This window comes from Chrysemys picta, chromosome 1 (genome assembly GCF_011386835.1).
Source record: "Chrysemys picta bellii isolate R12L10 chromosome 1, ASM1138683v2, whole genome shotgun sequence".
Taxonomy (NCBI): Eukaryota; Metazoa; Chordata; order Testudines; family Emydidae; genus Chrysemys; species Chrysemys picta.
This window is the reverse complement of record NC_088791.1, coordinates 86,584,126-86,607,563: the sequence shown is the minus strand read 5'-3', so window position 1 is coordinate 86,607,563 and position 23,438 is coordinate 86,584,126. Positions and strand designations below refer to the sequence as shown.

The following is a 23,438-nucleotide window of genomic DNA, read 5'->3' as shown; positions in this document are numbered from 1 at the left end:
TTCATCTCCATGTAGTTTTGCTTTGAGATGTTAGGTTTGAATGAACTTAATACCTCTAAGAAAACTCACTTGTTTTCTTACATGTTGTGGCATAGAAGTCAAGTGCAAGCATGTTTTGGAGTGCTATATAAATAATCTTCAATTTGCAAAAATGCAGAGTCATGCGTTAACCCAACTTTGTGTGAACAATTTATGAACACTTCTATGAATATGATCTGAATTTCAAATTTATAACAATCTGTAGCAAAATGAGTCTTCTCGTTCAGAGTTTTGTTGGGAACATTTCTCTCAGCTCTTCAGAAGCCAATGTATATTTACAAAGCCTGCTCCAAGTGTGGGAAAGGAAGAAAATTCATTTCAGCTAATCTTTGGGCATTAATTCAGTTTGCTGCCTGTGGTGTGGCAATGTTGGTTGGTTGCCCCTTCTTAGGGTGCTGTCTTTGTGTAATTTCTTAGCAGTTTGCTGGCAGGAGTTACCTTCTTTAGCCTGCTTGCTCTTCTGGCAGCCACCCCACCCCTCTGCTTCCCAGCTCTTTTATTCTCCTAGTTGTTGTGAGGATGCCAGCCTTGGCCAATGGTACCTGCATTAACCCCTTGATTGCTGGGCCACCATGGAGTCCATACACTGCCACAACAAATCCAGTGGTTCAGCCCTTATGCCTTTCCTGAAACGGGTTCGACAAACTCTTTTTAAACGAGTACTATGAATTCTTGGTGCAAGCCAGAAGCAAATCCTGCAGTCCAAGTGATTGCCCCTAACTGATGCCATATCACCATCGGGGTTCTCTCAAATTCTGTTATACAGCAGGAAATGAACCTTATTATCACAATTCTGTGATAAATTACATATTCATGTAGCTAGCTGTCATAACAAAGTACATCTAACATAGTTTGACTCAGTTATAAAAATGGTTCTAATTACAATATTACAAAAATTACTTGCATTAAATTACTAACAATAGATTTAAAAAATTCTTGTTTTTACTATCCATAAAATTACAGCAACTCTGCTACTTTCAGATGAATGGAAAGCCACTCATAATGAATTATTCGCTATCTAATTATGTTCTTGGGTTATTTTGAAATTGGAAATATTTTTATATCATTTTTACTTCCACTATTATAGCCATTTAAAGGTTTAAGAAAAAAAACATCATTGTAACTGGAAAACAGATTTTCTAAAAATATCATGTAGAATGGCTCCCTAGCAGGAGCTGTGCTAGCAGGTGTGTGCAGGAACATTTAACACCCAGAAAAAAAGGGAACCTTTCTCAGATGAGTAATTCTGATCTTCTTCTAATTATATTGTCTAGAACTAATCAATATTTACAACTGTATCTCTAATTATCTGATAATATAATCTAAAGTTAGTATTTTTACCTGCTTTCCCATTCTAGCCCCATGACATCCCTCACCAGATAAGAGTATGGTCATGCAATGGTATTGTTTGCAACTACTTCTATCCTCGTAAGTTCCTTAATTAATTTCCAAGTTAAAAATATAATGAGGAAGATTCTATCTGCTCCTTATAGAAAAACAAATCTCGCCCCATATTTCTGCAGTAACTGTGCATTGTGGCACTGATAATCCCTGAGAGATATGCCTAGACACTTTTGGAGCCACTTCTCCTGACAGAGAATTTTATTTGTAAATTTTATTTTGTAAATATGTTGTCTGGGTAAAGTGTAGGCTATTGATTGATAACGCTCATCAAACTGTGCTGCTTGTGGATTCCAACAGCAAAGAAGCTCACCTGAGATGTAAGTTAAATATTAGAAATGGCACTATCAATCATTATAAGAATTTTGGCCAGTAGATGATAGCAAGTGAAGAAAATGTTTTTGAACTCAGTGACATTTTCAAGAATAAACATGGTTAAGAACATCCACACACCTATTTGTAATGCTTTCTAGGGGTACCCAGGGCTGGGGCACCTCACTATCACCTGCCTTTAGTGTGAGGAAGCTTTGTCTATGCCTGCTCTGGGGTCAGCTCCCCAACTCCATCAGCCAAGGGCAACACGAGCACTCCCCTCTAGGCCTACTCAGTCCCCTCTCTCTTTCTCTCTCTACAGGTTAGCAATAGGCACTCTCCAACCCTTGAGACCTCTAAGCGTCTCCCTGGAGCATAGGTGCTGGAACTAGGAGTGCAGGGGGTGCTGCCGCATCCCCTGACTTGAAGTGGTTTTCATTATATACAGGGTTTAGAGTTTGGTTCAATGACTCTCAGCACTCCCACTATACAAATTGTTCCAGCACCCCTGCCCTGGAGTGTCTATCCCCTGTTCCAAGGGACAGTCACAATAACCACAGATTTGCTGCTCCCAAAGAAGCAGTACACCTCAGTTTACCAGTTTCACCTCAGATCACCTCTCTGTTTAATACACAGCATGTGGATATGTTTATAATGAAAATAAGCAAAAGTTTGTTTAACAAAGAGGAGAAATTCAAATGATAGAAAGTAGAAATATTAGAAACAAATAGCTATCTATAAAAATCATAACATGTATTTTAGAACTTAGATTACTACTTTGAGTGATTGTACATGTCTGTTCCACTGTAGGTGTGTGTGTGCCCTGTGCACAGAATACAGACACTGGAGATTTTTTCCCCCTCAGTGGTACCCATCACAGTGGCTTGGGTGCCCTCTGTTGCCACATGCCACTTCATGCTGGTGTAAGAGAATGGAGTTGCCTCTGATCCCCCTCCATTTCTTCTTATTACCAGTGATGGCAGTTGGAGCGATTCCGGATTTGATTAATTCAGGTACTTTCCTCACCTCTTCTTTATATATGTTTTTAAATTAGTAGTTTGTTAGTTATAGTTAAAACTGTCTAAACTTACTAAAATTAAAGCTAGGTTTCTGCGGACCATTTTTTGACCATTTTTTCCTCTTTCAGGACTGGTATGCCTTTCTTGCTGGCATTTAACTCCGATCGGACCTACATAAAGCCTATGCTGGTCAGGGACCTGCATCCAACCTGCCTGAAATGTTTAGGAGAATCCCACATCAGTGACATATATCCCATCTGCAAAGGTTTCAAGCCCAGCTCAAAAAAAGATAGGGCAGTGAGCATTAAGTGCTTGCTTATGAAAGCAGCATTTCGACCCCCATTGGAGTCGTCACAAGGGGACAGTGTCCCAATTGTATAGAGCGCCCCACTGGAGATGTCTACTTCTCCTTGATTTCGTTCTCTGCTACCAAAGAAAAGATGCAGGCCTTCCTTGTATTCCACTTCTCGCTCTTATGTGTCTATACCAAAGCAGGCCAGAGGCAGGGACACCATGAAGTGTTTGGGAGAGAGGCCATCCCTAGAATGCTCATCACCTATCAAGAGGGAATGGCTGCCTCTGGAGCCTGACAGGTCTGTCAAAGCTGTCCCCTTGTGGTAGGGTGGAGTAGGTCCAGAGGCCCCCTGCTGGAAACCTCATGGCCCTGCATCACCCTGTCCCAGAATAGAGCAGCAAGAAATCCTCCAGGAAGCCTAGAGTGGCTGCAGAAGAGCGGCCAATCAGAGTGGCTGATGGAGCTCGAAGCATGAAGACTGGGTGACTGGCTGGCTGAAGGACAGCTCACTGTGGAGAGCTCACTGCGGACAGGAGTGAAGCCCAGGGAAGGCTGCTGAAAACCGGGCGCCTGGCTGGTGGGAAGAGCAGCAGGACCAGCGGAAGGTCAGTGCGGGCAGGCTGAAGCCCAGGGGTACTGAACCCAGGGCTTGGTCAGACCAGGTGAGGGTACCGAGATGGGCTCTGCTGGTCTGGTTGCAGCAGGACACCAGCTAAGGGTACCCGGCTGGATGGTTGAAGAAAGCAGTGGCTTGGGGAAGAAGCCTTAGAGATACAGCCCCATACCAGGGCCGAGAAAGAACTTGGACTACATACCCCAAAAGGGCACACAGGGGGACCTGTCAAGTGGCCATTCTTTGGTAAAGAAGGGGGGGGCAGTAACAAACTGATCTGCATTTTAGCCAACAACAACATGAAACCTCTTTCACCATGAGACTCCTTGTCTCCATTCTCACAGCAGGAAAATTTTATCTAGAGGTAACCCTCAGGAAAATGTGCTGCAAAAGGGGGCTGGCATGTAAGGTGAGGGGCAAAACACACCAAAGGAATTTCTCCCTATCCACCCCTCTCTCACTCACTTAAGAAGACAAAGGAAGAAGACATCTGACTTTGGGAGAGATCCTGACCTGAAATTTGGTCAGCCCAGTTGCTGAGAGCATGTGGTAAGAATTTTGTCTTGAACCAAGTCTAGTTTAAGTTTTAGCACTAGAAAGCACTTTTATCTTTTTCTCTTGTAATCATTTCTGCCTTGTACTTGTACTCACTTAAAGTCTGTCTCTTTGTTGTTAAATAAACTTGTTTAATTCTTTAATGAAATTAATCAACTGCTGCATTCAAACTGAATTGTTTGGATAGCTCCATTTAAAATAGCAAATTTTGAATATTGTTCCCTTACAGGGGCAACGGATCTAAAATATCTGAACTCTCCACGAAAGGGTTGGATAGTGAAAAACACATTTTGGGGTGAAATTCAGGATTGGGAGTGTGTTGGAGTCACCCTGCAAGTGTTAACCAATGCTGTGAAAGCCAAAGTGTGACTGAAGTGTTGCTGGCAGGTTGCAGCTATACTGACCTACATGCTGTTTGTGAGGGGGCCCAGGTTGGCAGCTACAGCAGCAAAGGATTGTGAGGCACTCCAGCTTGCAGGGCAAGTGGTGGTGCAACCCCTCACTGGTCTGGATTGCACCCCAGAATGTCAGAGAACATTTAAAAAAATTCAAAGACCAGTTACCAGATGACTGTAGACACAAGTTTTCAGTAATGGCTGAGGAGGGCAAGCTGGTCACTAGGATTGACCTCCTAGACAGTTTGGATAGTACAGATTTGGCTGCTCAAACAATGGTATCAGCCACTACTATGAGAAGGTGTTCATGATTGCAGTCATCTGAGCTACCCCAAGAGGTCCAACAGACTATCTAAGACTTCCCTTTCAAAAACATCTCTCTGTATTCAGAGAAAACCGATGACAAGATTCATAGCCTCAAAGATTCCAGGGTGACACACAAATCCTTTTGGATCCCCCAGAGATTAAAAGAAATCAATTTCATTCATAGCAGCCATATAGACCCCGGAGTTTTACTCCCTGATACCAAGTTCCAACAAGAAAAAAAGGAAGGGGTTATAGGAGGCAATCTCTACAGCCCTCCTCTTCAGCATCTGTAGGCTCATCTCATCCAGCTGCCTCTTCCAAACAATCATTTTAACAGGACATTTGAGGACAGCATACCAGCTATCTATGTTCCATCTGTTCCCCACCTTTTATGTACCAATCACTTATGAAGTGGGATAAGTGCTTGGGCTCACATAACGTCAGACCAGTGGGGCTTAAGCATGGTAGAACAGGGGTATGCCACCCAGTTCTTTTCTACCCCCTCCCTTTCCCATCCCTCTTCAGGGACCACTCTCACTAGTTTTGTCATCCCTAGATTGGTGGATGGACCCTCTGAAAGTTTCTGTGGGTGCTCCCTTTCTCCCCATGCTACCAACCTTCATGCTTGTCACAGACACGTCTTCTCTGTGTTAGAGAGCTCATATGGGGTTACTCTAGACTCAGGAGTCTCACTCTTGAGACTCCTTAGGTCATCTCAAGATCTAGAATCTCACAAGTATCAAGAAGCTAACAGTGGTACAGATAGCCTTCTTGGCCTTCCTCCCCACATAGTGGTGAAAAAAATCTATTGATTCTGACAAATAATTTGGTGATCACGTTTTACATAAACAGACAAAGAGAAAAGTCAGACCAACTCTGTCAGGAGGCAGTCTGCCTCTGGGATTTCTGTATCACCCACACAATTAATCTCAAAGCTGCTTACTTTCCGGGGAAATGGAACATGTTAATGGATCAGCTTAGCTTCTCTCCATTCTGAAAAACTAACCAATTATTGATATGTTGCACATATCCATTCCACGACCTGCCCGCCTTCCCCTCTCTCAGAGTCTGTCCAGTATGAAGGAACTGAGGCTCCATTCTGTCATACCAGCATGCAGAAGTGCACAGCGACAGAGGGTGCTCGAGTCACCCTCATGGGTACTACTGAGGAAAAAATCCATGTGAACGGGGCGTGCACATACCCACTGTGGAATGGACATGTGCAGCACATCTTTAATTACACTGCTCTACAGCCAAAATGCTTCTGAAATAAATGTAGTCAAACTTTACTAATTCTGAGTCACTGAGAACGAAAATGATGCTTAAAATTGTTGATTGGCTCTAGTTTTCAAGATATGCTATTGGGTCAGTATATACGACCCTTGACTTGGGAATGGCGGAGGATAAGTGAGTTATAAAGGGAAGGGATCTCAATTTAAACCAGAAATGACTAAAATACATCTTTGACTGGATCTATGACTAAATCTATGACTGGGTTTGGACAGTACTTGCTTTTTAGGCAAAACAATGAATGATGCAATCAGAAGCTGGTATTGCGTCATACATGATATGAATTGCACCATGTTATTCCTAGAAGTCATGGATGATGCAATCATAACGAAGCTTACATCACTCTGCTGAACAAATTGCCCTATATCAGCTCTAGAAATCATACAGTGTCGTGCTCTCTTATTTGTCAGTGTTTGATTTTGCAAAGGGACACATTTCTGTTTAGCCAAAGTGAGCAGAGATGCCTCGTACTTGTGTGAACAGTGCAGATAACTTCTGCTATGTTTGTGGTGAAGTGACTTTTGCATCACAAAAGTGCAGTATAACCACTATGGTTAAGAAAGCCTATCACCTTTATTTTGGCTGCAAAATTGGAGATCAGGACAAGAGATGGGCCCCAAACATATGCTGCAACACTTGTGCAACAAATCTTCGCCAGTGGTTGAACAGGAAAAGGTAATCTATGCCTTTTGCAGTGCCAATGATTTGGAGAGAGCCAACAGATCATACCAGCAATTGTTACTTCTGCATGGTGCCTCCAGTTGGGAAAGGTGTGTTAAAGAAGAAAAAGTGGACTGTGCATTATCCAAACATTCCATCAGCTATACACCCAGTAACCGACGGAGAAGGACTGCCGGTTCCTGATGCACCAGAATCATTCTCACTTGAGTCAGACGAGGAAGAGGAAGAGGATGAAACTTCTGGTCCTGAACCATCAATGTCACAGGACCCACATTTTCTCCCGTCCTCCTCCTCTGAACCACACCTCATAACACAAGGTGAACTGAATGACCTTGTCAGGGATTTGGAACTACCCAAGAGTAAGGCAGAGCTGTTGGGCTCCAGACTACAGCAGTGGAATCTCCTGGCAGGTGATGTTAGGGTTTCCATGTTCCATGACCGTCAAAAGGATCTTGTCCCATTCTTCTTCATGGAAGGTGATCTTGTAGCCTGCAACAACATCGATGGTGTGATGGCAGCCCTCAACATCGTTCACGATCCAGATGAGTGGAGACTGTTCATTGATTCATCGAAGACGAGTCTTAAAGCTGTTTTACTGCATAATGGCAATGTTTTGCCATCAATTCCAATTGGTCATGCAGTCCATATGAAGGAAACCTATGACAACATGAAACAACTTTTGAGGTGCATAAACTATGACCAACATCAGTGGCAGCTTTGTGGCGATTTGAAGGTTGTTGCTCTCTTGCTTGGTCTGCAGACTGGATACACAAAGTACTGCTGTTTTCTCTGTGAATGGGATAGTCGTGCAAGAGATTCCCACTACATCAAGAAAGATTGGCCACTCCGACAGTCATTGGAGCCTGGGAGGAAAAGTGTTCAGCATCCACCACTTATTGAATCAAGGAAGATTTTGTTACCACCCTTACACATCAAGCTGGGACTGATGAAGAACTTTGCCAGGGCCATTGACAAAACACAAGCAGCTTTCAAGTACCTCCGTGGAAAATTTCCAAGGTTAAGTGAAGCCAAGATAAAGGAAGGTGTCTTTGTTGGTCCTCAGATTCGTGAACTTCTTCGAGATGATGCATTTGACCATGCACTGCATGGCAAGGAAAAGACAGCATGGAAAGCCTTCCAGTTAGTGGCAATAAATTTTCTTGGAAACAGCAAGGCAGACAACTACAGGTTGTTGGTAGAAAACCTCCTCAAGGCATACAAAAGCCTTGGTTGCAACATGTCACTAAAGAGACATTTTTTGCACTCTCATCTAGATTTTTTTCCACCCAACTGCGGAGCAGTGAGCGACGAGCATGGCAAGCGATTTCACCAGGACATTGCAACAATGGAGAAACGCTATCAGGGCAAATGGAGCCCATCAATGCTTGCAGATTATTGCTGGACAGTGACAAGAGATGCGCCATTTAATGAATACAAGAGACAAGCCAAGAAGCGCCGAGTAGACACTGACTAGGACTAAACTATGTACATAATAGTTTTTTGCCTTTTGTTTCATAATAAATTTTATTGATATAACCCTTTTGCTGATTTTTAAAGTGTTACATAAACAGGACAGGTGAAATGTTATCATGTAAAGCAACCATAAACACATGAAAAGACCTAGGTTTACAATTTATGATTAAAACTCTACTATCTACACAATATACATAGACATAAAATGTAAAAACTTAAATATCTTAGAAACAGTAGCCAATCAGTTTGTTTTAATTGTCATATTTGAATTCAGCACATCGAAATACATTAGAAATAGCACATTTTATCTCTGAAGCAGACGACTTCTCAAAAATTGTAGACCAGTGTTAACAACAGTTATGGAAAGGTAGGTAACCATTTTCTTATTTAACTAGATACTGTTATGTCATATAGAACAAAGCTCACCCCAAAGTCCTTCCAGCGTTTTTCAGCAAAGTCTGTCTATGATCCTTTTTTCATGGGACAAAACACACTGCCAGCTTCTGCTCTAGGTAAAGGATACCGTATGTTTCTTTGTAACCCCAGTTATATCAAAACAGTGCTTTGATCTTTATTCATAAACTGCTGTAAGGGACCGAGGCATAGGCAGTCAGTCCATGTGGTTACTGCTGGGCTGGTGCCATGGAGTCAAGGGGTGATCACGAGGCAGTGGTTGGTTAGCAGGTGACAGCTGAAATCAGTAGGGAAGAGTCAGGATCAGTCAGGCTGAGGTTGGAGACCAAAGATCAGAAATAGCTACTAGGCTGGAGTCAGGAGATAAGAGTCAAGATCAAAGTTAGGCTCAAGTCAGAGATCAAAGATGAGAAAGTGCGATGAGGCCTGGAGCATCAGCAAGCCAGACATCTGCATGGTTGCCTCTCCAGTGTTAAATGGTAAGCATGGGCCAATCAGAGGGCCACAAGGGGTTGTTGCTTTGGCACCTTTTGGGTGGTACTTTCTGCAGCACCTAATCTCCAGAGTGCTCCTGGGGGGTGTTTCTGCATGGCCTCCTAGAGGCGATGTGGGAATGTCATCTGTCCCAAGCTCCGCAGATTCAGGATTCTTACAAACAGACACGCTCCCTGTTGTGTGTGTTCCTTCCTGTAGATTTTGCAGTTTGGGTTAGCTGGTGGCTCAGTATGCATATAGACTTACATTGTGGGAGACACAATGGACACTAACCAGACAGAGAGAAGTGTTTACTACCCCCTGGCTGAACAGAACCTGTTCAAGGCATATCATCTCTGGTGTCCTGCCTTTAACTTCAAGGCTTTAAGAACATAATTTCCAGTATTGATATATTACTACTTAAATATTATCCATACACACATTCCCCATGATTATGATGACCAGTGGGCTCCTGTTTCTTGGTAGAGAACTTACATGTCACTCTTTGGTGAATTATTGTGCAAATACTTGGCCCTGGGGATTCCATAAAACTCTATCCCTCCTTGTGCTCTCTGCCAGTTGGCACATATTGGTTACTGTGTCACACTATCCCATTCCTACAAGGATGTCTCAAGGCTAAGTGAACTATTTCCTTTAATCTTTGATTTTTATTATGTGTCATACATAAAATATGGAGGTAACATTTAATTACGTTGAAGTCATATATCAAAATAGAGACTTATGCACGTGTTGGACTAGTCAGTTTTCAAATGACAGAGTATGCTATGACCTTCAATGCCTAATAATCTAGACGGAGTTGAAAGTAAGTGTTCATAAATTTAGAGTCCATAAATTATAAATAAGATATTATATGGTGACTCACGACATAATTATGTGAATTAACATTGTGTAGAAATTGTGAATGAGTTTTAATACCACATTTTTAGGAAGGCAGTATATCTACTATTACTTTCCTGTCAGTAATTCCTGATTCTACTATTTCCCATGTTCCATAAGAGACTAAAGAGGCTTCAACTGGCTTGACTTCTATAGGATAGGAGACAGAGAGTATAAAAAGCCTACCGCCAAATGAAAAGTCTTTCTTAATGTCAATTCAGACTAGAGGGTCCTTAACTTTCCACAGTTGGTGGTGGGTTTTGTTTTTAAGGTCACTTTTTAAGAGCACTTGACCTTACCCATGGTCCTAATTCTGCAGCCCATAAGCATATAAAATTCGTATTATTAAAATGGGAGTTATGTGCCCATAAAGAATGCAGGAGAGTACAGTTTGCACTGAACATCTAAGCACAAAGGCATGACAAATATGGAATAATGAAGTCTTAACTCCAAATTTCCTACTTTGAGGCTATTACCTGAGTTTTATAACATTATTTTTTGCATTTTTATGTGTTTAATTTGCCTTGGAAGGGTTTTATACAGAGTACTGTCAAGTGAACCTGTCCTAAACTTACATTTTAAAATATTTTATCTCCTGATAATGTTTACAGTATCAGCCCTCCAAAACAAGAGCTGCTATGTTTAATATCTCATTGTCACAGTGGCTGATCTGTTACCATAGATTTAAGTGAAAAAATTTCACTCCTGGAATATACAATGAAAAAATAATGTTTTTAATGGATTTATTAACAATTTTGTCTTTCCACACCATTTTGTACTGTCAAAAAGGCAGTTTTCATAGATAAAAGCTGCATATTCTACTAAAGTTGCCAGGTGTGAATGATGCAAAAGTAAAAAATCCTTAAAAGTGGAACAACTCTGTTCTCTTTCCAGTTATCATTTTGCTTTGTACCCTCTTCCATGCATGTTATGAAGTTTTGAGCCCACCGGTTCACACAAATAGAAGCAACAGGTGAACCAGAAAGATAAGATAATTTTCACACACGTCCAAGAACTAAAACAAAGCTGACATGGTATGTATGATTTTAGATAACTTTTAAGGATCAATCAAGAAGAAAATCAAGGAAAGTGTGGGCCCCTTACTGAATGAGGGAGGCAACCTAGTGACAGAGGATGTGGAAAAAGCTAACGTACTCAATGCTTTTTTTGCCTCTGTCTTCACAAACAAGGTCAGCTCCCAGACTACCGCACTGGGCAGCACAGCATGGGGAGGAGGTGACCAGCCCTCTTTGGAGAAAGAAGTGGTTCAAGACTATTTAGAAAAGCTGGACGAGCACAAGTCCATGGGGCCGGATGCGCTGCATCCGAGGGTGCTAAAGGAGTTAGTGAATGTGATTGCAGAGCCATTGGCCATTATCTTTAAAAACTCATGGTAATCAGGTGAGGTCCCGGATGACTGGAAGAAGGCTAATGTAGTGCCCATCTTTAAAAAAGGGAAGGAGGAGGATCCGGGGAACTACAGGCCAGTCAGCCTCACCTCAGTCCCTGGAAAAATCATGGAGCAGGTCCTCAAGGAATCAATTCTGATGCACTTAGAGAGAGGAAAGTGATCAGGAGGATGGCATGGACTGCACTCTCAGCAAGTTTGCTGATGACACTAAACTGGGAGGAGTGGTAGATACGCTGGAGGGTAGGGATAGGATACAGAGGAACCTAGACAAATTAGAGGATTGGGCCAAAAGAAACCTGATGAGGTTCAACAAGGACAAGTGCAGAGTCCTGCACTTAGAACGGAAGAATCCCATGCACTGCTACAGACTAGGGACTGAATGGCTAGGCAGCAGTTCTGCAGAAAAGGACCTAGGGGTTACAGTGGATGAGAAGCTGGATATGAGTCAACAGTGTGCCCTTGTTGCCAAGAAGGCTAACGGCATTTTGGGCTGTATAAGTAGGGGCATTGCCAGCAGATCGAGGGATCATTCCCCTCTATTCGGCATTGGTGAGGCCTCATCTGGAGTACTGTGTCCAGTTTTGGGCCCCACACTACAAGAAGCATGTGGAAAAATTGGAAAGAGTCCAGCGGAGGGCAACAAAAATGATTAGGGGGCTGGAGCACATGACTTATGAGGAGAGGCTGAGGGAACTGGGATTGTTTAGTCTGCAGAAGAGAAGAATGAAGGGCGATTTGATAGCTGCTTTCAACTACCTGAAAGGGGATTCCAAAGAGGATGGATGTAGACTGTTCTCAGTGGTACCAGATGACAGAACAAGGAGTAATGGTCTCAAGTTGCAGTGGGGAGTTTTAGGTTGGATATTAGAAAAAACGTTTTCACTAGGAGGGTGGTGAAACACTGGAATGGGTTATCTAGTGAGGTGGTGGAATCTCCTTCCTTAGAGGTTTTTAAGGTCAGGCTTGACAAAGCCCTGGGGGGGATGATTTAGTTGGGGATTGGTCCTGCTTTGAGCAGGGGGTTTGCACTAGATGACCTCCTGAGGTCCCGTCCAACCCTGATATTCTATGATTCTATTAATCTTGACAATATCTCTTTAATATGTCTTTAATATAAACATAGATTTTTGACAGGATATTTAGACTATATATGCTTTCTAGAGTCATTTCACTAAAGGCAGGTTATTCAGTCTAATTAAAATGAGTTCTAGAAATAGCTAGAGAATTTTTAAACAGTGTTATGCATTTGATGTGCTAGGTTAAAACCAAACATATTTCTGAATCTGTATTGATGTACAAAACTGTCTGCAATAGTAGCAGAGAACAATAAAATTGGTCTGCTTTTTTCCATAAATGAAGTAGATGGATAATATAAACTGTTGTTATATTATATTATCTGACAATGAGATTTTTGTCAACATGCAAGTGGGAAATAATATTTTTGTGATATTATGGGTTCAGCTTCATGGAAGAAACAGGAACTCCTGAGTTCTAATTCCCTTCTCCACCCACTGACTGATGATTGAAAAATTGAGCCTCTATGTGACTCAAAGGTGGTTTTTAATCCTGGATACCTCAGTTTTGGGGTGCCCAGTTTTAAACATCTAGAGCCTGATTTTTCAGAAGCCCTGAGTGCACTCATCATTCATTAGGAATCTCAGAAATTGAGGCCATGTTTGGAAATATGTGCCTTAATTTCTGTGTGTAATTCCATTTCTCTAAAATAGGGATAATGACATGTACTTCTCTATGGTGGTTTCCATTTTAAAAACATGCAGTATTTTTAATTTTTCCTATATTCAGAATAGGAATTATTGTGGTAAAGTAAGAAATAGCTTGGAGACATGTGTGAATTTGTGAATATTTGTAAAATGCTTTGAAGCCCTGAAAGCACTGTAAACAGACATGACAAAAACTGACTTTTCAGTGGTCAACAGCTATCACACACAGACCCAAGAAGATACCTAAGGCCCACCAGATCCATGGTGGAGGACTAAAGATTATTATGAAAGCCTACCAAACCTTTGATCAAGTAGTCTGTAAAAGGAACAATTCTATTTCTGTGAAATGCTCAATTTTCACCAGTCTGACATAAAAACAGGTAGTTTGACCCAACAAGAAAGGTGCTACCTAACCTCAAACCACAGCAGACAATGGTCAATCCAAGACATGGATAAAATATTTTATTTCCTCAACTTCCAGTCCCAGTCCCATCCCTAACCCTAGAATATGAGTGTGGCCACCTAGGTGAGTGGTATTTGTGAAATTTTGAATTGACTTAGACTCATTGCCTACATGGATACTGAGCACAACTAGCCTCAGCAGCTACAAGACCAAGACAATTGAGGAGCACCATCAGTTCATTTAGGGACTTTGCAGTGCATTGGAGTGACTTGTATACTATTACTCCCAGGAGTCACATACAAGATGGACAGTCTTTTGCAGTGGGAAGCCTCTCACTTAGCTGAAAATTGCCTGGCAATACTACCTCCATAATTATTCTGTTTTGTTTATACAGAACTGACTATCCAGATGTGCAGCAAGTTGCTGCATATCAGATCCTGCAATACTGTTCAAGCAGCTTTCAGTGATACATGTAAAGTTGAGGGCCCCTTAGTTAAATCAAAATTATGGAAACCTTATTCATCACTAATCTTTTGTTAATCCATGTGAATCAAATACTGGGATTCTGATCTCCTGACACCTCAGCAGTTCCCAATAAAACTGAAATTAAGCCTATTAGGACATCACTGTCTTTAGGGGTTTTTTTCCTAGAGGATTGAAGATAATTTACTTACACAGTAATGTAAAGATCAGATATCGGCAGTCCTATTCTTCCCACACAGGTGTAAGTAACTCCAGTTGATTTCAACAAGGTCTACTCATTACATGTGACAAGATAATAAACTTTCAATGAACTTCCCTTTTCTCCAGTTTGTCATCTGTGTTCGTAAAAGCAGTAATAAGTGCAGTGTCTAAGTTCAAACTGAGACAGTAGCTAAGGCTGGATTTGAGCCATAGTTGCTTCTGACTTTCAGTTCTTGAGCCAAATTTATATAAGTGTGTACAACTGCAGCAGCGATTTGGCTCTTTACCGCTAAGCAGAAGGTCACACAGTCAGCCTTCACATTGGTGTAATTCTAAGTAATGCCAACTCCAGAAGATGTTACTGCTGGCAATGATGATTATGTGATGAAGATGCTGTAACATCACACACCTAAATATAGTGCATATACTTTGAGGTAGTACTCCTGAAAATGGCATCATAATATGATAAATTGACAGTAGAGTGAATACAAACAATTGAGCTTTAAAGAAGCAAAATGGGGGTGGTGGGGGAGGGAAATAAGCACAGTTAGAGATAAACATTTTGTGTACCATGCTTTGAATTTACTCTAGTGGATTTCAATTCTCAGATCTAGTCAAAGTGACTGGCATGCAGTAAATTGTATAGAGGAGTTAGGATACTAGCTTTATAGATTAGTACAGGGACGGAGTTCCATCCATAAGGGCAGCATGGAAGAAAGCACAAAGGTGTTGGTGGTATATGTGGAGAAACTATCAGTGATGCCAGACTCAATTGCCAGAGTATCTGGGCATAGGGCCAACATGATAAGAGATAAGTGGATAAGTATATTATTTATGAGTATATTTTATGTATGTTATATTAACTGTGAGGGGCATGGTTGTAAAGGGTCTGGAAAGTGGAACAAGAAGCATGAACTGGAAACAGTAACGAAAAGGATAGTCAGTGAAGGCATTCAAAGAGAAGAGGTACTGTGTTTAGATCTATAGTTATGAAAGGTTATCTTAGCAGGTGTACTTTGTATAGATTATAGGAAGTTATGTGGGTATGAAAGAGGCCAGAAAGGATGCCATAATACAACTAGGAAATAATGTCCTGAAGTGGTTTTTGAAGTGTGGACAGATAAAAGGTTGGATTTCAGAAAATTGTATGGAGGATGAAGTGGCAAGATTTGGATGCAATCTAGATGTACAGGAATTGGGAGGAATGAAAGATGACACTAGGTTATTAACCTGAATGATAGGGAAGATGTCAACAATGACAGAGAATGGAGTGAGCGAGTAGAGTTTTGACCATGTTAATTTTAAGAAGAGATGCTGAAGAGATTGGACGAAATGCACGTTTGGATGGTAGGAGACAGGTCAAGAGTGAAATGGTAGATTTGTGAATCATCATCAAGATGATAGCTGAAATTACGTGAGTGGATGAGATCACCAAAACAGAAGGTATAAAAGGGGAAGAAGGAGCCAAGGATTGAGTCCTTGGGACACACCAACAGGATGGAGCGGTGAGGCAGATCCACCAAAGGACACACTAACACCTTCTTGTGTCTAGGATTTGAAGGTGCAATGTTATCTAGCTCTGTCTACCACAGTAATGGGGTCAGCACCCACCTCTTGTGCATGCCCCCTTTTCTCTGGGGGATAGTGCCTGCAAACACAGTTCTTTTCACTGGGGGGGGGTACCCACCTCTCGTGGATGGCTCCTTTTCTCTCAGTTAGGTGTGAGCCTGCTTTTGGTTTTACATCAGGATAGCAGCTGCCTCTCGCAAAGACCGCCCGGGCCGCTGGTTCTCTTGGTTGGTCTTCGGCAGCTCAGCCCTCCGGCCACACACGCTGTCCCCCCTTCCGGAGTATACAGTCCCGAGTTCTTGTCACATCCCTGTTATGGGGCTGTAGCTCTTGGGCTTCTTCCCAGAGGCACTGCTTTCTTCAGACCTTCAGACACCCAGCCAGGCCCATCTTGGTACCCTCGTTTGGTCTGGCCAGGTTTTATGCTCAGTCCCCCAGGATCAGCTTCCTGCACTGACCTTTTGACGGCTCTGCTGCTATTCTATCCAGCCAGCCGCAGCTAGTCTTTGGCAGCCTTTGCTGGGCTCAGTTCTGTCTGGTCAGCTCTCTGAAGTGAGCTATCCGCAGTCCTGCTATTCATCTAGCCAGCCAGGCACCTGGTCCTCCCTCATCAAGCTCCACACAGCAACTGAAAGTTTCTGTTCTGCTGCTTGCCTTTTATCCAGCCCTTTTGGCCCCTTATTGGTCACTTCAGCAGCATCCGGACCTAGTCTACCCTGCCACAAGCACCTTTTGAATGTCTAGTCCAGATCAGGAAAGTTGTGCTTTAGCACATGCTAACCTAGTCAAGATAAAGTATAGCAGGCAGCCTAGCCTTTAGCTCAACCAGCTTACCAAGTGTGCCTTGTTTACAGTCAGCCTTTAAAATGTGTCTGCATTTAAGCCATAATATCTTTTAAACCCTAGTTAAGGCAGGAGAATCAGGAGAAGATGGAGCCCTGAAACTCAAGGCTCTACAGTGTCAAGAGCAACAGAGGTTAGGTTTGTATGTTGATATGATCCTATGAAGCATTGTTTTCACAAGACCAGAATTTGGGCCATAATTTTCCAGTTGAGAGATTCTCTTAATGTAATATTTCATTGTTTTGTTCTTTTCTTTCAATAGCATATAGTGATGTAAATTAGATAGTCTATCTCCTTCTTCATGGCTTCCTAGCATTGCCTTTTTTATTTCTGTCTAGGAATCTATTCCCACATATCCAGGGCCAGCTCTAGCGTTTTTGCCGCCCCAAGCAGCAAAATAAATAAATAAATAAATAAATAAAGAGTTGTGATCGGCGGCGGGTCCTTCGCTCCGAGAGGGAGTGACGGCCCCTCCGCCGAATTGCCGCCGAACGGCCGGACGTGCAGCCCCCCTCTTCATTGGCCTCCCCAGGCACCTGCTTGCTACGCTGGTGCCTGGAGCCGGCCCTGCACATATCTCAATCTTTTTTCCTGTTTCTGCTCTTCACCCATCTTGCGCTCTTGACCTAGATATGACACTTAAATCATGTAGTTGAAAAAAATGAAAGAGCTAATCAGTTGATGCTTAGAACCGTGCAAATTGTTTGGAGGTCTTCCAGTCAGGGGGACTGGTGTGCCCCTGGCAATCTTACAGCAAATGCAAGACAGGACACTGCTGTCATGACTAGGAGCACCAAAGGCCAAATATGGTTGCTTCACCTGCTGCACTGCACTCTTGCTAATGCTTTTCCCACTGGTTGCAATATTTTTCCTATTACGTTGTTTATACATGTTCATTCTCTCTACTACATTACTAACTACAACATGTTGCTAGCTCACATAGCTTACTTTAGAACTTTATGAAGTTCTTATTCAAAATTAGAACTAATTCTGACAACAGTTAGCTACTAAATAGCTGATATGCAGTTATGTATATAGCTTTTCTATCAAATCCTAGACAGCTCTGACATTTCAGATTAGTTTGTAGAAATTCAAGATTGAATAATCTCTAACTGGTTAAAATTCAACCCAAATATAAGTGAGATTTTGATTCTATGTATTAAAGATTACTCAGTAGTAATGTGACTCTCATTTTAATGGGATTTATTATGTGCATTTGTACATTTAGGAGGTATGTGGGACCAGTGTGGACTTATTACACACTAAAATTCCATGGGGGATGGGAGTGGGGAAAAGGGAAACAAAAGCTCCTAATACTTAAGATTACTGCACACAGCTTTCTATTTTAGAAATAAGTGAGGATTAAATGCTTGGTGCCTGAGACTTGAAAACAATTTTATGTGATTTGCTAACATCTAGCTATTTAAACTGTATGTAACTATGCAATTTCAAGAATGGACCTTGGCACATACAGAAAGGAACATATTACACCAACCATGAAGTCTTCCCATTGACCTCTTGTTTCAGCAGAAATTAATTTTATATTTGCCTTTTTATCTACATATTTATTGAGTTGAGGCTTAATTTTTTGAGTGAATTACTCATCTGATACTATTCCAGATGCCTTTGGATATTGGTTAAAGATGAATTTTTGCCTTTCCATATGGAACTTACACTGGCCTTTTATTGGCATTATTTATACTATTAGAATATTAGGGTGAGTTTACTTGTTGGTAACAGCTTCCACCAACTTCACTAGTAACCCTACCACTTTTAACAATTTTTGCCTGGCACTTTATAGCAATCTTACAACATGAGTTGCACATATTTGTCCTGAAAGCAGAATTTGCAAACTGGAAATGGACATCTTGGGCATCCCCGGGCACCTTAGGCATGGACACTCTCCAAACAGTGCCAACAACTTTTAGAACAGTGTTGGTGCCTGTGGGCCCCCAGGTAGCTTGTGCTGCAATCCACTCTAGGCAGATTTGTCATCACCATGCGCCCTGCACCCTGTATTATGCCAGCAGCAGATGTCATGTACAAGGGCTAAATTGAGCTCTCCTATTGTATTTGGTTGCCATGGAAAATAAATTTGTGCTGTCTGTCATTGTAAAATACAGTCATAAGCACAAAGGGGCAAATCCTTCCCCAGAGGTCATGGGAAAGAAATCCTTTCCTTTTCTATTGAGTAGCAGCATCTGACAACCCTCTGTGAAGGAGCAGTGGCCACTGGATCTGCAATGCATCAGAACCATCCACACTAACCCCCTCCTCCTTCTTCCCTTGTGAGACTACTTGCAGGGAACCTCTGTGGAACAGAATGCCAGGGGATGCACACCCTTAGAATGGGCTCTCAAAATCTCCACCTTCCAGGAAAGTGGAACCACACGGGCTCGGTTGTCTCTGAGGACTGTACATCCCTGTGTGGGAGGGGAGACAGAGTACAAGCTTTATCTGAAAGTCAGGACAACAGTTATTTCTAAATTCAGAAGAAACCGTGTTGTTTGCATCCCTACATTAATTTGAAAGATTTCTTCTCTTCTGTCCATTCATTAATTTCATATACACAAAACAAAACAACAATAATCCATTAGGATGGGAGTTAGCATAGGTAGAAGAGGTATTCTGATTGAAAGAAAGGAAACACTTTACTAGTACATTGCTATCATTTCCATAAGAACATAAGAATGGCCATACTGGGTCAGACCAAAGGCCCATCTAGCCCAGTATCCTGTCTTCCGACAGCGGCCAATGCCAGGTGCCCCAAAGGGAATGAACAGAACAGACAGTTACCAAGTGATCCATCCCTGCCACCCACTCTCAGTCTCTGGCAAACAGAGGCTAGGGACACCATCCCTGCCCATCTTGGCTAAAAGCTATTGATGGACCTATCCTCCATAAATTTATCTAGTTCTTTTTTTAACCCTGTTATAGTCCTGACCTTCACAACATCCTCTGGCAAAGAGTTCCACAGGTTGACTGTGCATTGTGTGAAGAAATACTCCCTTTTGTTTGTTTGAAACCTGCTGCCTATTTTCATTTGGTGACCCCTAGTTCTTGTGTAATGAGAAGGCATAAATAACACTTCCTTATTTACTTTCTTCAAACCAGTCATGATTTTATAGACCTCAATCATATCCCCATTTAGTTGTCTCTTTTCCAAGCTGAAAAGTTCCAGTCTCATTAATCTCTCCTCATACAGAAGCCATTCCATACCCCCTAATCATTTTTGTTTCCCTTTTCTGTACCTTTTCCAATTCCAATATACCTTTTTTTGAGATGGGGCGACCACATCTGCACACAGTATTCAAGATGTGGGTGTACCATGGATTGATATAGAGGCAATATGATATTTTCTGTCTTCTTATCTATCTCTTTCCTAATGATATCCAAGATTCTGTTCGCTTTTTTGAGTGGATGTTTTCAGAGAACTATCCACAATGACTCCAAGGGCTCTTTTGTAAATAGCTAATTTAGACCAAATCATTTTATATGTAATGTTGGGATTATGTTTTCCAATGTGCATTACTTTGCATTTATCAACATTGAATTTCGTCTGCCATTTTGTTGCCCAGTCACTCAGTTTTCTAAGATTCCTTTGTAACACTTTGCAGTCCCTTGTGCAAAATGCAGGATTTTGCAGGGTCCTGTGTGAGCCAAATCTAAGGCACCAATCCTGCAAAGACTTGTCTATGTGCTATATTTTTCTCACTGTGAATAATCCCATTGTCCTCAACTGGACATTTTACCATATTTAAAGCTAAGAACATGTGTAAATCTTGGAAGGAGTGATATCAAAAGCACCATTTTGTATGTTCTTCATCTGGGGAATGAGACCATTCTGAGTTTAAAAAAATCATGCTTGACAATTCAGGAGGCCCAAATGCAAAACTTGCCCAATTCTTTATTTATACAGTGCCCTAAAGTGCGTTAGGCACTATACAGAAATATAAACAAGGATGCTATCCCACAGAGCCTACACTCTGAATAGACAAACATACCGACAGGATGGAAGGGTAAAAGATGTAACCGTTTTTTTCTTCCCCATTCATTGTTTCCAGTAAGGTACTCACGCTGCTCTTGCCATGACGCTGGTGCTGGAGTCTCTGCCTCCCAGTAGGTTCAGAATTATAATTTGCTTTTGAACTTCCATACGTATCATGCAAAACTGAGTAAAGTAAAAATTCCCGAAAGTTCTAATAGTTTAAAGGGACAATCGATGCACAAATCTTCCACAGCAGAAATGGTCTGGTTATCTACAGCCATCTGTTTGCCTTGAGCTGGATGAAATATTTCTTAGTCTATGGGGAAATTGATATGCCATGACCTCCTCTGTGTGGCACATTCTTACATTGTTTGCTGGGAAGTACTTTGCTTATGTGTGACTCTTATGAACACATGGTGTTTTCTGGCCTGTTGCATAGTTTCTTGTCATATCCGATTTATATGGTGTCTAATTTCTACATGCATCCATATGGGTGACACAGAATAGCCAAACATTGTGTTCCTGTGAGAGATTGTCTTTGAATACTTTATCATATTTTGCTGGATTGCAACCACGAAATTAGAGAAATTCCTGTACCAGACTGCTATTTTCACTCATGTTTTGAACCAGCCAAGCCCTACTTAATTTAGTGGTTTTGAATACTGAGACCAATCTCATGATTTGGCAGAGTGAACATGTCATATCTTCTATCTGTTTGCTTCTTTCCAGCATTAGCAAATGTAGGGAGCTCATACTCCTAGAATTAATCACTAATATTTAAATATTAATTTAAGGAACAGCCTAACTCCCCTTGAAGTCCAATAAGAATCTTTTTATTGACTTCAGGGGGATTTGAATTGAGCCGGTAGCCTATAGATATCAAGGGATGCCTCCTATTTCTCAGGAAATCACAACCAGTAAGTATCCTCTTCTAATTGTTTCTGTTCACAAAAAAAAACGCACATAAAAGAATAACCAAAGAGAGCCCTAGTGCCCATAACGCTAGTCATTCAGGATACTCAAAGGAAACTAACCTCTTCTGGGTTCTGCCATCAAACAATAGATCAAGTTATCCATGTGTTATATGTATAGTATAAACAAACTCACAAAATCCCTGAAAACAAAGAAATTCCATTTATTAACTCTATATAATTCTGTTTCTTTCACAAAATACACTTTTAAAATCTGATCAGGATGTATACCTGAATCAGAACTTAACAAAAAAGGTACAGTAAAAGCAACTGCATTAGAGCGCTTGCCATATGTCAAATGAAGAGTTAAAGAAATCCATACACAATCATCACAAATAATAAAAAAATGTAATATTCAACAGTGAACTTTATTTATTGATTTATGATAGACTATAAGTAACCCCTTCTAGTCACTAAATTTAGGGTTTCAATAGGAAGTCATTTATTTAAACTGTTGAATTTTAAGTTCTATTTTTGACAGAGTTATTGAACCATTTTCTTTTTTCCAGTTTTACTGCATCCACAAAGTCGCTTTTTATCATGTAGTTGCATTTCTACTTTTCAGGAGTCTTACCGAAAGAAAAGGAGCTATACACTGGAAGTAGTACCTTCTGCATCTTTTGATGTTCATCCTTCAGAAAATGAAAACCACCTTTGTGATTTTATGGACATAGCAGTTACGAAGAAACCTTGTTCGTTAGAAATAGCAAGAGTACCTTCCTCAAGGACAGGTAAATCACCACTATTCTCTTATCTTATCACTGGTACAGTCAGATGATATGTATAATATTTCACTGTTGACTTATAATATTTTTCACTACTATAATGTCTTCCATCCAAGGATCTCAGGGTGATTTATACCATTAATGAACTTCTGTGAGGGATGTAAATATTATCCAAATTTTATAGAAGGAAAGCTGAGTCAAGGGTTAAATGACTTTCTAGATTCCCATGGGAAGTCTGCGGAAAAGCCAGGAATAGAAGCCAAATTTCTAGAGCAAATTTCCCAGCCATGTGTAGTAACCTCCTCACCATCCTATTTTTACCATGTACTTAACACAAATCTGTAATACAAACAACAAAATAAATTTAAAAGGTTCTGAATATCTAACTACTTAACAATTAACAAAATAACCACCAGAGAATAAAATTAAATAAAATACCTTTGAATTAATATATATGTATACAAAATAAAAGCCCCAAACTCCCATTTCATATAGATGCAGTGAACAAAAACTGAAAGAGACATGAAATGACAGTCTAAAATATTTTTAATCTGACAAATTACTATGTGGATTACACAGTTCTGAACAGCAGTGAGTTATGTTTACAAGATAATAATTATACTGAGTCATATGAATAATATTATAAACAAGGACTCTGTTTACATTTTCCAAAATTACATACTTCTCCCTGTTGCCCTTGTTTTGACTTTTCCCGTGTCACCACTTTGTACCCATTTATACCAGATTTGCAAGGTATAATCTTCTAACTACAAATAATTGGAATGAGAGCATGTTTTGACAAGTAAGAAACCACAACAGTATATGGAACTATCGGGAACAACACCATTGACTTTTTGATAATCATAATCTTGTTCATGAATCATGGTTTTGAAAATACTGTATGTATGAATGTCAGATTATTATGGGCTAGATCATAAGTTAATTATCTACTCTGAGCA

General features: G+C 41.0%; 1 protein-coding gene across 11 annotated transcripts in view; it reads left to right on the top strand.

The window, feature by feature from the left end:
* The window catches only part of ANKS1B (ankyrin repeat and sterile alpha motif domain containing 1B), a 771,828-nt gene that overhangs the window by 273,383 nt on the left and 475,007 nt on the right, over positions 1-23,438 (top strand). For all 11 annotated transcript variants that reach the window (XM_065561011.1, XM_065561005.1, XM_065561000.1 and 8 more), the window contains one exon: positions 22,320-22,485. In XM_065561011.1, coding sequence (XP_065417083.1) covers positions 22,320-22,485 — 166 coding nt within the window. The remainder of the gene's footprint in view (positions 1-22,319; positions 22,486-23,438) is intronic.